The 18,236-nt window shown below is 38.7% G+C and overlaps 2 protein-coding genes and 1 non-coding gene across 3 annotated transcripts; all 3 read right to left on the reverse strand.

Annotated features, from left to right (window-relative positions):
- Positions 1-199: 199 nt before the first annotated feature.
- On the reverse strand, positions 200-5,637 carry stx11a (syntaxin 11a). The gene is made up of 2 exons (XM_040042298.1): positions 5,228-5,637; positions 200-4,057 (listed from the first exon to the last, which is right to left on the reverse strand). Exon 2 carries the CDS (start codon positions 4,050-4,052, stop codon positions 3,171-3,173), a length of 882 nt encoding a protein of 293 aa, XP_039898232.1. The 5' UTR covers positions 4,053-4,057; positions 5,228-5,637; the 3' UTR covers positions 200-3,170.
- trnal-uaa lies at positions 1,858-1,940 on the reverse strand. Its single transcript has one exon. It is a non-coding gene; the product is annotated as a tRNA-Leu (tRNA).
- A 153-nt stretch (positions 5,638-5,790) lies between the features above and the next one.
- Positions 5,791-9,419, reverse strand: LOC120740156 (syntaxin-11-like). Its single transcript, XM_040042299.1, has 2 exons — positions 9,256-9,419; positions 5,791-7,688 (listed from the first exon to the last, which is right to left on the reverse strand). Exon 2 carries the CDS (start codon positions 7,684-7,686, stop codon positions 6,835-6,837), a length of 852 nt encoding a protein of 283 aa, XP_039898233.1. The 5' UTR covers positions 7,687-7,688; positions 9,256-9,419; the 3' UTR covers positions 5,791-6,834.
- Positions 9,420-18,236: the final 8,817 nt, after the last annotated feature.

Below are 18,236 nucleotides of genomic sequence, written 5' to 3' on the forward strand. Positions count from 1 at the left end.
GAAATTTGATGTAACAAAACTTGTAGTTCCCATATATAGAAAGAAATCTTCAAAAACTTTTTGAAACTGGTTTAAAATGACAGACATGTCATTAGTTAGTGATGAAATATGGGTATGGTGTGTGTTTCTTTTTCTTTTGGATGTAGGAAAGCCCAAGCTGTGTCAAAACTAAACTGTCTTTTTCAGTTTGTGTGATTTCTTTTTTTTTTCTTCGTTTTTTTTGTACTGGTACATTTATTATTATTTTTCTTTGTTTTAAGAAATGCAAGTCTGCCTCTGTTAGGTCTGGATTTGAATTACTGATTTGCACATGACGGCATGTACTGTAAAATTTAAATCCTAAATCTGACAGGTTGTCTTTGTTGAAGCAGCAAGAATGCTACTCCTTCCTGTTCTGCATGTAATCAGTCCAGTTACAGGCTAATTTATACAGTTTGTTTCTCAGGCACCACGCATTAATATTAGTACATTTTATGTCCTTTCTTATATTATAGAAAGGGAGACAGAAAGAATGAAATCAGCAAAACCTGATGAGATGCACTAACTCTTTGGTGTTCAAGTTGTCCGAGTGAGTTGAATGAGGAACTGAGCATGCAAATCAGGCTTTTATTCTGTGGATGTTTATGCATGTAAGAGGTCTCCAGATCACTTTTTGTTTTGCAGTCTTTGCACCTGGAGTGTATCAGTATTTTTGATCAGTATTTTGGGTTAAATTTTCACTGCTGATGGGTTTTTTTCCTTTTGTTTGTTTTGTTTTGTTTTTTTCACCACAGTATGCCAACTTCATTTGTTTGACTTTTGGTCCATTTTAATAAAGAGACTCTTGAGTTCTTAAATGTTTTGACTTTTAATCTTTTTCAATATCTATCAGAGGTATGTCTGTATATTTAGATCAGGTGTACACTAACAGATATTGTTCTCTTCAGACCCACTTAGTCTACATATGATTGGATCAAAAGCCATTTCAAACTGTACTCTAATATCTTTGTGTTTTATTCCTTCGTTTTGATCCATTGCAAAGGCAGAAGAATATAAATAGGACACATTGTCTTCTTTTAGTGCCAGCAAAGTCTTGAGAGATTTAATACAGTGTCTGTGAAACTGGGAAAACAATAATACAGCATTTGTGAAATATTTCTCTCACCGCTAGATGGCACCACATAAACAGACCTTCACCATCAGGGGTGCGAAACCGTCCACACAGGAAATATAAATAGGCCTCTTGGTACATAACATCTTCCACTGCGATGATGAGCCAGGATGTGATTTAGCTGTTGGTCCCCGGTTGGTGGATTTTGATTCAAGATAAGAATGAAGAGAAAATAAAGTATAAAAGTCCTCATCATTGACTTCTTTTCAAATATTTGAATAAAAGCGTCACTGAAGAATGGCAATGATGAAAGCTTCTCCACGTGCATGTTACTTTGCAATTACGTCTCCTTTTGTTACAGCATTTGTAAATCTGTTAGAAAGCATCAACTACTGCTTTTTTAGGAGCTTTTGAATATTTAAATATTAATATCTGCTACTGTACTGCCGTTTTGTTTGCATTTGGACCACACTGTGTAATCAAATACCTGTTAAGTCTCAAATCTATAGTGAGGCAGTGAGGCGTGCCCCTTGTAATTATCCAAAATCTCTCTTATTTCTTAGCTGAACCAGAGTGCATGCGTGGTAAGAAAAAAGACAGACAAAGCAATGGCAAACAATGGCTTCGCAATAGGAATCTCAAAGGAAGGTGACAATTATTACTGTGGGAGCTTAAGCGCAGAAAGGCTGACCATGAAGAGTAAAGTCGTCCTGAAGTGTATAAGACTGCACGCATTTCCTCCAAACATCGGTTAAAACTTCCGTTTTTACCAGGAGTGGGGTTCGAACCCACGAGGACTATTGTCCATTGGATCTTAAGTCCAACGCCTTAACCACTCGGCCATCCTGGTGAGTGCACGTGCACAATCAGCGCATGGCTCACATCAGATAAAGCCGTGTGACTCCAGCACGCACAGCTACCAGAGGCGTGACGCCACAGTTCAAATAAACGCGCTCTTGTCGGTAAATGCCCCCAGTAGAAACCGCACAGCACTGCTGAGGAAGTGCAATCATTGCAGCCCTGAAACTCATTTCAACACAGAGCAGAGGCAGTTAAGTCTGAAAACTCCCACAGGTACACAGCAGTCTGAGTCACAACACCCTCAGTTTACCAGCTGATGACTGGGATTCCCCCAGTGAGGGATGGGCTGGCCCAGAGGCACGGGGAAATAAGGGTTTTTAAATTTTACTACCATCACAAAGGGCAGTGAGATAGGCCTCCTGTGCAAACAGAAAGTCCTCTGACCTGTTTAGTTTGCCATTCTGTTCTGTTTCTCCTGTAACATTACCTGTGCAAACACCGCATTAAGTCAGGCAAACTGCCCTGTTAAAGAGATTTCACTGGCTTTGGTGACGTTGGTTGTCTGGCAGTGATAAACAAAATCATTGACTTTCTAAAGTGGAGCTGACACACAGATATTTTTGTGTGTGTGTTTTTTTATGTGAAGCAACACGTGGAGGAAAAGCACAGCCTTGGCTTGTAGCTGGTGATGATATACATGGGGGTGGCTAACATATAGTTGCACAATCCTCACAAATCTAACTTGCCTCCCCAGCTAACCACAATTGCTGGTTGAGCTGTGATCAGTGTTTCTACACACTTGTGAAGCAATGGTTGCAATAAGAAACACGTCTATAGCAAGTACCGGTTCCAAGCTTAGCTGTAGATGTACATTCAAGTTGTCCAAATATAGCCACTCCAAGGCATTTATTTATAAATAAAATCATACTTTATGGGCTTAAATATTGCAGACTGTACAAAGCTAAAAGCTAAACAAAGCTGCAAGTCACATGAAATAATAATTTCGATGTTTTTACAGCAGTCATGTATGCATAAGCTGTTCTCAGTAGCAATCAGGAAATGTAACTACCATCATCGCACTGTATATATATGCACATGTGCATGTGGTTTGAATCACTCTGACTAGTTGGTATCAACTCAATAAAGAAAATGATACCAGAATGTGATATCTGGACACATCTAGAGCAGCAAAAAGCTTTCATGTGAGCATTTAGAAACATTTGCAGAGAAAGCGGATTTGAATCAAATGTTCTGGTAGGGGGCGGGAACTGGTGGCGCCTCATTTACAGCACGGGAAACAACAACAAAACAGCTTCTTGCATGGATTGCTTTTCTTGTATTTCACAGCCTGCTTGATCTGCGTTGAAGCTTTGGCTACATAGTCCTCTGTTGCTCCTACATTTGCTTCTATGTTGTCCAGCATGCAGCCCTGCTGCTCCACCAGCATCGCCATCTGGAAAAAAAGGTCATGAATGTCCCTAATGCGGCCCTCCAGCTCCAGCAGCTCCTTGTGCCTGTTCTCAATCTCGTTGAGAGCAGATCTGGCAGTCCTCCCTTCCAGCAGGAGATTATCCGAGAAGACGTTCCACTTGCCCGTCTCAGTCATCTCGTCTATCTGCTCCCTGGTTACCTCCTTGCCCATGATCTCTGCTTGCCTCTGGATGCGGGTTTTGCAATTCTCCCTTTGCGCCATTTCAGCCTCATTGTATTCAGACATGGCACTGTGGAAGGCGCTGGTCAAAGACACATACTGCGAGCGCACCATGCGAGCCAAAGCTGATGTAACCCCGTGGTCTTCCTCCAGCTCCTTGCTCAGCTTCCCCATTTTTTCCAGCTTTTTATAAATGGACTCCCCTCTGGCCTTGATGTCTCGTCCCAGTGCGTTGGAGTCCCGCTTGATGCTGCTGATCCTCCTGACTGATGTGAGGAACCTGGTGTTCTGCTTCCCCAGACGTTTCACATCCATTCTGAGCAACTGGATCTCCTTCCTCATCGCTTGGGCATCCTTGTAGATGCCATCCATCATGTCCTCACCCTCAAACACAATGGCATGTTGCTCCAGAGGCTCCTCATCCTCACCGGCGAGTCTCTCGTTCTCCGTGGGCTTGTACTCCTGCTCTGCAGGCGTGAAGGCCTGCAGCTCAGTCAGTCGGTCCTTCATCTTACCTGCAAGAGTTACAGACATTTATTCACCTCGCTAATGGCATTGTGGGAAACGCACTCTTTACTCTGTAGTGAAGAACTAGATAAAAAAACTAATATCAAAAATTCTAATGGCACAACTTTATTTTGCTGGCTTTGCTCCTCTTCATCTTATTTCCTGTCACATGTATACTGTTCATATTAAACATAGCAGAAGTTTCAAATAGTGAGGTCAGCACATGCAAGAAAACAACCAGGCTTTGGACTGTTGTTTCTACTTTCAGCTCTATATGATGTCACTTTTTACATATATCCTTAACATGGTCATCTCAGGCACACAGCTCTCTGGTCTTGAGCACAGAAGCCCCACCCATCTGTATTCAAGCCCTCTGTTTTCAGCTAATCAGAAGAAAATTGGAGTAAAGGTCGGTGGCCATAAAGAGAGAGGACTTAAAATGACTTATTTGACACGTTAACTTAAATGTTTGAGATTATTCTGAAATGTGAATCACGCAAAGCTACACAAGTTAAGTTACAGTTTTTTTTAATGTGTGGAAAACCTCCGGTCCCTTACAGAATGAAACTGGATATTGGATAGCAAATAAGATGGGTCACATAAATGTGACCAGCATGAGTAATAATCTACTGTTCTTTGGTCATTTCCTTTCAATATTGCACTGAAACCTCCTGTTAACAGAGAGGAGGGGCTGGTATCACACTGAGTTCTTCTTTTGATATGTTATTATTAACATTAAGGCACAAATGTTAAGTCTCACTTTTAGATAACGATAACAGCTTTTGATGTACAATCCAAGGTGGCTGTAGGTCAGTGAAAAGTCCTCAAAAGCAAACTGGTGAGTTACTTCCTCAGCTGTATCACTCTCATCATCATGAGATAGAAGTTATTTTAAAAGTTCCTGTCCTTCAGGAAGCGGTTATTTCTTGCTAAACCAATCCATTCCTGAGGTGCACTGTGATGTAGATAATGTTAAAAATCCTCACTAAAGTGAAAAAACCACATCAGAGAAGCACAAAGCATCCTCTCCCGTGATAAGGTGAGATCGGGAGGAAACAGAATAGCTCGAAAGCAATCTTTTGATACAGAAATCGACCTGTATGATACAATACACCAATGTATCGATTACTGAGCCTATATCTATATAGAGAGTACAACAGAAGGTGCAAACAGCCTACCTTTTTGTGTCCTCCACCGATACTAGAGAATCAAAGCCCCAAAAGCAGAAGGGGCGAGTACGGAAAGACTCATTTCCTCTTTTTTTGTCTCGGTTATAAATGCAAATTTCAACATGTACCAGAGTCAACTTGGTATTTTTAAAGGAGGTCTTGCATCACGTCCTATACATTACAAGTGACACGCTGACATTACACTACCCATATACCCTGCAGCGGGTATTAATGCGGAAGATAACGCCTTTTCCCCTTTACACATTTCACTGCTTCTCGGGTTTGATTCCAGGAAGGAGGTGTAGGTCAGTCACAGTCATTATATATGGTGGTTTTTATGTCAAATCCTGCGCATTTGGAATTTGCGCAATAAAGATTTTGTGTTGTAAAAACCTTTTAGATTCACGAGTCGACCACGAATCTCAGTCATTTTCATTTTAGTTTAAATTCTTCGCTGTGAAGATAGAAAAAAATACAAGAAGCACGAAAAAAGAAATTCATCTTATTATACTAACATAAACACGCGATTAGAAGTTCAACATTAACCTTGAAAACGGAAGGAAAGCCTCGACATAAAACACATTTAGTGTTCAGGAACAAGTGTTTGACACAAGTGGAAAGTGCAACCCCAATATTTTTACATGTGGTTTTAATGATCAGGTCTAAAAATATACAACGAGTATTAAAATTTACATTTCTGAGAGAAAGGGGAAGGGGGGAGGGGGGCGTTACAACACTGGGAGTCTTGTAACCTGTAATAAGCAATTTTCTTTGGTAGTTGGGCAAGGAAAAGCCTTCATAATTGCTTTATATGTAGGAACAGAAAAAGTGCTATGGCCATTTGCTCCATTTAGTCAGCTGCAACAGTCCTGTGTTGAAAAAGTGAAAATGGATCAGAGTATTTAAAAAGCTGAAGTTCTCGCAATGTCAAATTACAGATGATAAAGATCAAGCTGAAATGAAGAAGCGATAGTTACACAAGGGTTATTTTTTAATTATTATTTTACTTAAGGGGGACAAGTCACACAGACTTAGTATAGGCTGATATCCAGACTGCTGACACTGTCCTTCGGCTGGTATCATACAGTTACAGGAGCAAAGGCTTTATCAACATTTGAACAGAAATCATTAATGGTTACAGTCATACCAGCCTGTTAATGGCTAAACTTTTATACTTCCATCAATAAAGGCCGCTTTACAACTTCACATAAAATCACATAAAGTCTAAATATACCTAAAATAACAATCTAAAATCCCCTAACTTAAGTATTTAAGGTTAAATATTAACAGTTCTATGAGTCTTTACATTAGCAATTGCACTTTGCTTTTACAGATAAATTCCTTAAATAAATATTTTACTATAGATCTATTTTTAAGCACCTATACAATTCAGGCTTGCAGGAAGTGGGACTCTTCCCAGAGAAACGGAGAGTTAGCCAATTGGTGGGTCTTGTTTTATGATGACCAGCGCAACTTGGCTTCATCACCATCAGTGTTCAAACCTTTCTATTAGTGGCGCCATCTACTGTGCTCCCATCTGTGGGTGTATCCTGGAAGCCAGTGCGATTCATTAAAAGTTTCACCATATTTCAGAATCAATAAAAGCTTCATAAGACCTAATTGTGATAACATGGAAAGCAGGCGCAAAACAGCTTCTTGAAGGGGTTGTTTTTATCAGATTTAATGGCATTATCCAAATAGACCCTGCTTTCCAGAATGATCACACCAACATTTTGAACATTTTTCTGGATGTTTTCCACTCCTGTTCCCTGCTCCTCCATGAGGACAGCCACATCTAGGAACAGTTCCTGGATCCCCGCGATTCTCTTCTCCAGCTCCTGCAACTCACGGTGCCGGCTCTCTATCTGCATTAGTGCAGACCGGGTAGATTTCCCTTGTATCTGGGTGCTGAACACAGTCAATTCTTCACCCTCCATCATCTCCTCCAGCTCCTCCATGCTAACCTCCTTACCCACTATCTCCATCTGTCTCTGGATCTGCTTTTTACAGGCTTCCCTGTGGTTCATCTCTGTGTCATTGTAGCTGAACATCACCTCCCGCAGAGTGTTGCTCAGGCAGTGGTACTGTGTTCGAGCAATGCGCACTGTGGGGTCCAAACTGCCGCGCTGGACCTCCAGTTCACCTCTGAGGTTATTTAGCATATGCAGCCTCTGCAACACAGCTTCACCTCTGCGTTTAATATCTGCCCCGATTGCGTTGGAGTCCCGTTTTATTACAATGGAGTCTGAAGTCTTATTCAAAGCCTGATAGTTCACGTCCTTCAGATCTCTGATGTCATTTTGGATCTGCTGGATTTCCAGACGTATCAGCTGGGCCTCCTTCAGGACATCATCCAGCTCATTATCTCCAGCTGTTGCTTCATGATCTGATAGGTTATCTAGCTGCACTGTACTGAAACCCTCAGCGTCAGTCTGTACCTGATGCAGGTGTCCCAGTCTGTCTCTCATGGCTGGAAGGAAACAGAAAAAAGGTAGATTTACTCATCTGGGAGAAAAGGTTTATCCGTGACTTGAAAAAAAAAGCATCACATCCAATATATTTAGTGTTTAGCAACTTTTAGAGGCAATGAGCAACCTTATTCTTCGTTTGTAGTCATGCTTGAGGCCAGTCTTCAGCTTCTAAGGGAGGTATTTGGCTCTTTGGCTGCTAAAGTTGAAATTAAACTATGTTGAACAGCTAGGTGTGTTTCTGTGTGTGTGAGCAGACTGCTTTTTCAGAAAAAAGCAGTCTGCAGCAGTTCAAAATGATGACGATGGGAGAAGTGAGTGTCTTAAAGTGAAAAAAAAATACCCTCAGCGTTATGAAGCTGAGGAGATTATTATCATCTGTGGGTTCGCGAGTACGTGCAGTGCGTTGTGTAAATTAAAATAAATAAACAGTAAGCTTCGCAGCTGCTTTTAGTTTTTATTTTTCCAAAGTAAATGAATAAAAACATTTCAAATTGAAATTAAAGGAAATATTTACTCCTCAAACTTGGTTTAATTGATTACAACTAAACATCTTACTGCTGAACCGACCGCCACCGCCTGACCTTTTTACCCCGAATTGGCTGTAACATCCCTGCTGAAGACATAAATGCTTCCTGTTTTACAAGCTAAAACAGAAAAACACCAAGAGAAAGCTGTTTCCCAGCTAATGACTGTAAAGCTTTTATTCTGTTAAGCTCATCTTACAAAATAAAACACAAAGGTTTTGTAATCAGTGCATAGCACCGTGGCACATTTTCTACATCTCCAGTATCGAGTAATCTTAGATGAATTCTCCTGATCCACTAGGACGTGTAGTCTGTCAAAGACTTGCCAAACAAGTTCTCAAACAGAGAAGCTGTTGGATTTTTTCTTTGTTGTAAAACTTTGAATTAAAGTGTTTTAAGCTTTGGTGACGGTTTAGCTCCCAAGCAGATCCCAAGCAGATCAGGTAAACATGAGCCTCAAGGCTGAATGCAGCAGCCCAGGTTTGATTTGGACTTGAGGAACTTTAACACTCTCATTTCCTACTTTCCTGAAAAGCCCCACCCCCCAAAAACAAAAATAATAATATTAAAATTATTTTAAGCTTAACTCAACAAAAACAACAGAAGAAAAGCAAATCATGTTACTGATCACCGTCATACAAAGCAGACATGAACTCAGTCACAAGGAAGTCTGGTTGGATTTAAATGATTTTTACAATAGATAATACAAATTTTACATTATTGAAACACAATCTATTATTCTGAGCACTGAAAAAGCCTTATTGGGATGTGAATACTTTCTGTAAACATTAACAGTGTAAAGTACATGGACATAGCTGTATGATTTTGCCAGTACTGGCCCTTTTCTTTAAATCAGTAGTAAATCACACATCATATGATTCATCAAGACAAATTCGCCCTTTCTATCAGATGCAGTATAAACTCACTAACAGTTTAATGTCTTGATGCTGTGCTGACAACATTTGCACTAAAAAGGCCCCCTGAGCAAACCTAAAGAATATAAAACCTATGAAGCTATGATTATAGAATTATTATATCTTACTTGTATTGCTCTTAGTTAGCCGTAGATGAGTTTCAGATACTTCCTTGTCCTCTGTAGTTAAAGGCGATCATGAAAATGGGAGTTCAGTCCAGTTAGTAGAGCGATGGCTGCTTTAAGAGCAAGTGATTTTTTAAAACTGTTAACCATCATCTCTGATAGACCTGCTTATGAGGAAAGGTTTTTAAAAACAAAACTTTCTGCATTCCTCTCGTGTCACGTGGAGACGTGAGGTGACGTACAGTAGGACAAAGCCATGCTTGTTAACGATTTAACATAAAGATGAAACACTCGTGCTTACATTTCACCTCTGTTATCATCACCTTTACTGCACTGCTTTTAAAAAAAAAAAAAATAGCGTTCTCGGGTGTTGTTTTCTATCAACAGAAATGGCAATGAAGGGGGTAAATGGCTGTGCTGAGGCCTTGACAAAGCACATATAAGATAACATCAGGGATAGAGGTCACTGACTTTGGACACACAACATGTTAAAAAAATGAAGAGGAAGTATTTGAGATAGCTTATCTTCCAGAGGGGCGGGACCAAAATGTTCTTATATGATAAAAACTCAAGTCTAAAAAAAAAGAAAAAGAAGAAGACATGAAACACTGCCTTCTTTAGTTAATACTTCTACATCCTTTCCTGTTTCATGAAACACAATCTAAGTGTGAAGCCACCAACCATCAAGTGATTTTCAGTCATGCAGCCAGAAAAAGAAACTCAAGCTGAATAGATCATTCGGTGCATAGGCTGCATGTGCATGAGCAGTAATTTCCATCGGCCTACTGAGTTTCTGAGTCACTGGGATTGTTTCTCACGGGGGATTTTTTTTGAAGGCCAACGTGTGCCCTATAGCTGTATAAGCATAACTGACACTTTACTCTTAAGACAAAAGCATAAATGAAACCATGTGAAGTTAAAAATTCCCCACTAAACCACAACCAGCAGTAGTGTTCTCTTTCACCGTTTCTGTTTTTAGCACATTTCTCACTCGCCTTCTTAAGACCTGGTGTCATGGGCTAATGGAGAGAGGACACAAATGTAGTACATAAAGAGAAACTGGGTATTGACTAAAAAAAGGAATAAAAGAAAGCTAAACAAAGGGCAAAAAGATTACCCAAACACAGCACAGGAAGGACAATTAAAGAAAGACAAGGAGAAAGAGGAAGACTGGACTATATATAGACTGTGGACTAAATGGGGAATAACAGACAGAAGAGGAAAAAGACACAAGTGAAACACAATCACAACATCCTTTACTTCACAAAGGGGGAAGGAAAATTAAAAAGCAAACTGTTAAATTTAAGCAGAAGACAGCTGATACTAGACACTAAACATGATAACACAGAAGGTGGAAGAATATGGAGGGGAAACATAGACAAGGGAAACACTGTGGGAACTTAAAAACCCCAAAAGAAGAACTTCCAAAAACCACACAGGAAACAGAATTCAAATAAAAAAAAAGAAGCTAAAGCTCAACATCATTAGAAGAAGACGCCAAAACAGGATTCCAGAATTAAACCTTCACACAAAATCCTAGAAAATCCTTAAAGACTAAGAAACCTGGTTCATTTTTTGTGGTCGATGACAAGAAGCAAATTCTAACACATGCATTTGTTGGTCAATTGTCTGTTCAAATCACAACAAAGCAAAAGACCAAAGGATCGACCCCAAGATGGCAACAAAAATAAATCGTTCAGTCAGAACATCTCAAATTAGAACCTGAACTTTGTTTTTCTAGTTTAACTGTCACCTACAACTTTGAGCAACGGAAATATTGACCACTTTATTTCATTTATCTCTATACAAGAGTGAAAGGGAAGTTTTACAAGATGCTAATGAGACCTGCTGTGATGTATGGTTTGTGACGGTGGCACTAACAAAAAGACAGAAGGTGGAGCTGGAGGTGGAGGAGCAGAGCTGAAGACAGACCAGGATGGACAGGATTAGAAAGGAGTGCATCAGAGGGATGGCTCAGCAAACAGAGTTAGAGAGGCATGCAGCATCTATCTGGGTGGTGCAGAGAGCTATTTTCAATGTACCAGATCAAATGTTTTTTACTTGACAAAAATTCACAGTCAATAAGTGTAAAATGATCTGATATTTCACAAAGAGCCAAGACAGTAAAAAAAAAAAACACATAAAAAAACAAGTAAAACAAATATTATACACAACTTTAATGAAAAAGCCCCAGAATGCTTAGGATTTAGTGGTTCTACTAGTGGTTTTGCTGACATGGTTATGCTCAGTTTGTCCAGTTAGAGGGAAGGGATGATCTGTTAAGCACTACCTCTTCTGCTCACTCCCTTCAATCTTCTTCTTCTATCCAGCTTGCTGTGCCTTCTTTCTGCCACACCCTCACGGGAAGCAGAGCTTTCAGCTGCTCTGCTCCCAGGCTGTGGAACTCTCACCCCCCAGATATTAGAAGCACTGGTTCTCTCCCCCAGTTTAAATCAACTCATCTGTTCAAACCTGCATATTCACTGTGAATTTATTGTTTGTTTATTTTATCTTGTGCCTTTTGCTTTTATTGTTCTTCATTGTAATTGTTCTATTATGTGTTTTATTCTATTGTTAAGTGTCCTTGGGTGTCTTGAAAGGTGCTTTTAAATAAAATGTATTATTATTATGAAAATTTTTCTGAAATTGTATTATTTATCGTAAGAATAACAGTCTCTTCAGCAGTGTTACGGAGACTTGGAGACCTATGCTTTTTTGTGACATTTTTCTGGCCCGCTTTACTCCCCCTTTAACCATCACAGAACCCCTGGAATAAATCCTGAGACCCACTGGCTGCTCAGACATCTTGCATCTTAAAACGAGCCACTTTGAGGTGGTTTGGATGCCTCCTGGAGGCCTTCCTTTGCAGGTGCTCCAGGCAAGCCCACCTGGGAAGAGAATCTTGTCTAGCTTGGGAATACCTTGGGAACCCTCTGGAAAAGGAATATTAAAAGTATTGACTTTTTTTAATTTGTTTTTTCTGCATAACAATAAGTTCTTTTTTTATATATCTTGTGTTTGTACTTAAAAGGCGACTTCACCCATGAAACACATTTCTTCTTACACATTTTTCTGTTTTGGATCTCTAACCTTGAGAGAAGTCTAATACTGAATGTGATACTAATGGCACTTAACTTGGTGGTGCTCAAAGCTAAAAAAAAAACAAAAAACAAAAAAAAGCTCTGAAAGCCCCAGCTGCAATATCTCTTTCTAGAAACCCCGAGGGCAGTTTTATGTAGGAACTACTTTTATTTCTATTGAACTCTTCCCCCTGCGCCTGAGGACAGGCTAGTGTTGCTAACGCTGTGGTATAAACAGTGATGGCTGAGCTGCACGTTTCTTTTGGTTCAAGTATGTAGAAAGAATGATGTACACCAAAGGAAAAACATATCAATTAGAGGTGAACTTCTGCCAGAGATTCACTTTTGCCACATTGTCTGTGCAACATGCCTCAAAGTCTATGCAATATGTTGAAGTATTTATTTTATCCAGCAGATGTCAGTGATAAAACAATCAGGTCTCAGGGCCACAGATACAACAGTACTTTAATCTGCTCCAGCAAAGCTCATTAAGTTTCCAAAAAACACAAAAACAAAAACAAACACATACACACAACCAGCACAAAACGAGCAACTAACTAAAGACTAAGCTTTATACTTCTCCAAGTCATATGTAAACATATGCAGCTTACATTATTGTTTTAACTAATTTCTGTTATTACCTTTTGAGACAGATGGTGATATTAAGAAACATCACATAAGATTAAAAAGCATGTGCATTAGACTTATGGATCTTTATTTTTGTGGACAGTTTTTATTTTTAGATATTTTCCCAAAGATGTTCAGGCTTTTTATAGATTGCAGTGTTTAACTTATTTTCAGCACCAGATGCAGCTAATAAACAAAAAGAAGGGGGAAAAAAAAGAAAATACAAATTGAAAGTTCCAGTTAAACTCATGTAATCTGTTTTTTTCAGTCAGCTGGTTCTAATTTAAGCAGCTACTAATCAATAAACCATGTTGCATGAGATTCATATGTACATTTCCCTGGTCACAAGTTGTGATCTGGGCATGTGATCAGCAAACTAACTCTTAACATCAGACTCTAACTTTGACACTTCCTGCACTGTTTCTCAAAGGTCCAGACCTACCAGGCACAGTTAAAGAAACACTGGGAAACTGTTCATTGTGAACTAGCCAAGACTTCTTATTCTTAATGAAAAGCTGCAAATCTGCTAAACTCAATGACAAAGGTCTACTTTGTGCACTTGGACAGTTGAACAAACCATAACACTGTAACACTTTGCCACGTTCCTCTGCAAATTGACCTTTTTTAAAAATGGAAATGTGAGTTTTACCTACAGAACGTTTTGTTACATAACGCGATCGCAATGTAATGGGTCAGAGCATAAAAAAGTGCCTTTTAAATTCTAGGTTTTACTGATAAGATCCAGTAACTATAACCGTCTTAAAATATATCTGAAATTCCTATTTAAAGTACAAAATTGGTGTCAAATTAATCAAATATTTACTAACTGTAATAAGATGATTACCTCTGTAGAACAACATGCTTAATGCAATATATTACGGTTGCTGTCTCTGTGTTTTCCCCAAAAGCAAGCTGCAGCCATGTTTATAGTATACTGATTTACAGTTAATCACATTTTCTGCAGTTCTGTAACATATACGGTGCAACTGTGCAGTGCAAAGATAAAAAAAAAAATAGCTGTTAAAACTTTTTTTTATACAGCGCAATAAATTTCGTTCAGACATAAAAATTGAGTCATCCGTTAGGTCTGAATTTTATACATAGTCCTTTATGATAGCACAAAATGCACAGGTAGATGAAGAGGACATGTACACACATGCAAGCTGACTCACTGAGACCCCCTGCACTTTTATTACATTATGTAGCATTAGGCCTCAACAGCTAGGCTGCTGTAATCAGTGGAGAAAACATCAGCTGTTTTCACTTAGCCAAAGTTGTGACTCTAATTAAGTGAGCTTATTAACTTTGTACTAAGGTTCACATAACAGCACCAGTGTCTCAAAGAGTTTGATCAAATCAACATGAATGCCTGTCATGGGTTTGCAGAAGTTTCTCTGCTCTAAGCTTTCCCAAGGTCTCATTTCATCCACCTTGGTGACATATCATACTGCTTTTTCACTGCGGTGAAGAGAGGACGTCACTGCTTCTATTACAATATGAAGCAAAATTAGTGCACATATTTAATGCCTTTTAGGTTTAGAAGTTTAAAGGAAGATTTAGAGCATATGTTTAATAATAAAAAAGCTTTGCAAGAGGAAAAATCTCACTTCATTGTTGATTTTCCTAAAATAATCAGCTAGAGACAAAAACAAGGATTTATGATACCACATCATAATAAGAAATTATGAAAGGAAAGTTCTAAATAAAATGTAAAAACATTAGAGAACCAGTTATAAACTGTAAATACTGAAGATGGATTGTTTTGCTGAAATTATCTTAAAACTGATGGACAACTATGCAGCCGGGACTGTTTGCCAACAGCAGTGTTAAACCGTCTGTCCAGCACGGGCAGTAACAAAGGTCAGTCCACAACAAATAATAGCAGAGAGATTCAGTGTCCAGTAGGCCAATCAGACCAATCAGTCTGGTCCTAATTCTTTTTCAGAAGAGCATTAACAAGTTTAATCTTTTTATGAAAGTTAAAATGTGGGGTAAACAAGGGAGGGGTTTTTCTTCCTATCTCCAGCAATGGCTGAGACTAATCTGTTTAAAGTCCCACAACAATAAAACCTCACCTCAGTCAAAATAAGCAAACCGTTTAGAGCTGGAATATATTATTTCATGCACTTGTTATAGGTGTAAGTGACTCAGCTGGTTCCTTTAAGGCCTCATTCCCCTTTAGCATGCTCTGTGTCTTGAAATCTATTTTTGCATTAGCTAATGATTTTCATCTTGTTTTATGTCTGCAGTTTCTGGCAGAAACAATTATACCTATGCTATATTGCACTTACAAACATGTTTTGTTTTGAGTGAGCAATGCTGCATCTCCAACAAGAGCTGCTCAGCAAACACATACACTACAGGTTGGTGAGAAAATAAATTGAAATCCTGAATGAGTGGAGTGTATAACAGTATATAACAAAGGCTACTACAGCTTTTCTGAAGACCTTCCTATATATGTTGACCAGACACTTTATTAGGCACAGCTTGCTAACATTAGGTTAGACTTGCTTTTGCCTTCAGAAAGGCCTTAAGTCTTTGTGGCACAAAATCAACAAGATGATAGCATCACACAGTCTTACATCCTTCATGCAATCTTACAACATCGCAAAGCTGCTCTATTGGATTGCGATCTGGTGACTGTGGCGGCCACTTAACTGCACTGAACTCAGTGTCACATTCAAAAAAGCAGCTTTTGGTGATCTGAGTGTTGTGACATGGTGTGTTATCCAGCAGGAATCAGCTCTCTGAAGATGTGGTCATTAAGGGATGGACATAATCTGTGGTGTTTAAACAGTCCTCATTTGGTACTAAGGGGCTCAAAGTGTGCCCAGAAAATGAACCCCACATCATTATACTCTGAAATGTTGACACAAAATAGGATGAATCTATCCTGTTCTAGGCTGACAAGAGTGGCACCTGGTGTGGTCTTCTGCTGCTGTAGACCATCTGCTTCAGGGTTTGTTGTGATTCCGAGATGCTCTTCTGGATACCTTGGGTGTTACGACTGGTTATTTGAGTTACGGTTGCCTTTCTAGCAGTCTGTTCAGTCTTCTCTGACATCTGCTATCAACATGACATTTTCTCCAAGAGAACTGCTGCTCGTTGGATAGTTTCTCTTTTTTGGACCCATTCTGCTTTTGTGGGAAAGCAGAAGATTATTTCAGTTACTGAAATACTCAGACCAGTCTGTCTGGCACCATCAAGCACAGTCATTTAAATCACATTTGTCCTTTTTCTGATGCCCAGTTTGAACTACAGCAGGTCATCGTGACCATGTCTACATGCCTAAATACACGGAGTTGGTGTTGGCTATGTGATTGGCTGCTTAGATACTTACAGGTGTTCCTAAGAAAGTGAGCAGTGATTAGGGTGTGTTTTATTTATAGTTGCCTAAAATTCTGAGTTTGACCTTACTCATTACTTTGGCATCTAAGTAAAAAATTGCCATGACCATCATAAAGCATAATACTGAAAAAAAAAAGCTATGGAACAAAGACCCCCCGCCAAAAACAAAACAAAAACAAAACAAAAACAAAAACAAAAACTAAACTAAACAAACAAAAAAATCATCTACCACATTATTATTATTGCCTAAACTGGCATTATCATGTAAGTCCAAACACTGCAGTGCTAGTGCTCATAAAAGAAGTTTCAGCAAAACGCTTTAATGAAAGAAATGCAGCTTAACAGATAAACACATTATTAGTTTATCTTTTATTTTTTCACAGTCAGAAGTCAGACTGCAAGGGGTCAAGCTTTTGAAGCAGCCTTTTCTAAAATGAATCTTGTATTTTAGGCAGACTGTTGTGTGTTTGTCTGCCCTGCTCATGATATTCTGCTCACACGCCTCAGTTTAAACACCAAATCGAATTAAGTCTGTTTTGCTCAAGAGGTACATTTGACCAGTCAGCTGATTTTCATTTTCAAGAAAACTTTTTTGCCAGCTTTAAAATATTTGATCATTTCCATACGCTCTATGCTGTTATGAAATATTGTTTGTGTTGGACTGGTAACAGATCAGCTGATCAACACTAAATACCAAAAAAGAAACCCTCAGAATGACATGTTGTGCATTCAGAGATGCTCTTATGCATACTATAGTTGTAATGAGTGGTTATTTGTCTCCCTATCAGTCCTTCTCTGACCTATAGCATCAACAAGGCATTTTCACTCAGAGAACTGACATTCACTGGATATTTTCTATTTTTAGACCATTCTCTTTAAACCCTCAAGATAGTTATATAGGAAAATCTGAGCAGATCAGCAGTTTCTGAAATATTCAGACTAGCCAATTAGTACCAAGAAACATGCCACATTCAGATTTGCTTTAAATACCTTTCTTCCCCCATTTTGATGCTTCAGCAGGTCATCTTGATCAGGCCTACATTGATTGGCTGATAAATATTTCATTTTACAAGCAATTAACATGTGTTCCTAATAAAGTGGTTTGTGGAGTGAACAGTAATTAACCTCAATATGAAAGCACTTTTAAAGTAGATTTGCTTTGCTATGGCTTTTTTTTTTTGTTTGTTTTTTGGAGAAATGTCGTATAATTGTTGAACGATTTCTCCATGCAGTCTTTAAAGTGGGTACTCAATTTTACTGTTTTTAAGATTCTGACTTAATAACAGTAATAATGGGTTGAAGTTTTAATATGTGGTCATGCTAACAATCATGTTAATATGTTTGGGGTTTTTTTTTAGCATTAGCATGCAGCATTTTATATATACTGTGTTTATATAAGGCTGGCAATTTGCTATTTAAATGTCCACTTCTTCCCATTCTCTAAAAGATGTTTTAGTAGTACAGCTGCCCATTTTAATGTTATTAAATAAGTTATTAAGACATACATTTGTTTCCCCCAGAACACTTCCCACTTATTATAAATTAATTTTAAAAATGTTATACATAAAGAGGATTGTTCTAATGATAAGGATGTAGGATTTAACATGCTGTCCAAAAAGCATCTCCCTAGAAGTATTTGCAGGGCCGCTGATGTAATGGCAACTTTAGCAACAGGCAGGTTGTGACATTTTCCCCAGACACTGACCCACAATGTCCAGCCGCAACTTCACTTTTGACTCTCATGGGGCCTATATGACATTTGTTATAATGAAACCTGTCTGCTTATTTGTCAGACTGAATGTGCCCTACAGTTTTTGATACATAAAATGATTGCAAACTTTTTCAACATGTATTCTTTTCATTGTACAGGTAATTTTACTAATTTAGGCAATTGAGTAATTGGAGGAATACTATAACTATTATATATAT

The sequence above is a fragment of the Simochromis diagramma genome, unplaced genomic scaffold, assembly GCF_900408965.1.
Source record: "Simochromis diagramma unplaced genomic scaffold, fSimDia1.1 OVJJ01000304.1, whole genome shotgun sequence".
Classification (NCBI taxonomy): domain Eukaryota; kingdom Metazoa; phylum Chordata; class Actinopteri; order Cichliformes; family Cichlidae; genus Simochromis; species Simochromis diagramma.

Bases quoted from the DNA above. Each gene is read 5' to 3' on its own strand.
- stx11a (XM_040042298.1), bottom strand. From the start codon at position 4,052: ATGAAGGACCGACTGACTGAGCTGCAGGCCTTCACGCCTGCAGAGCAG.
- LOC120740156 (XM_040042299.1), bottom strand. From the start codon at position 7,686: ATGAGAGACAGACTGGGACACCTGCATCAGGTACAGACTGACGCTGAG.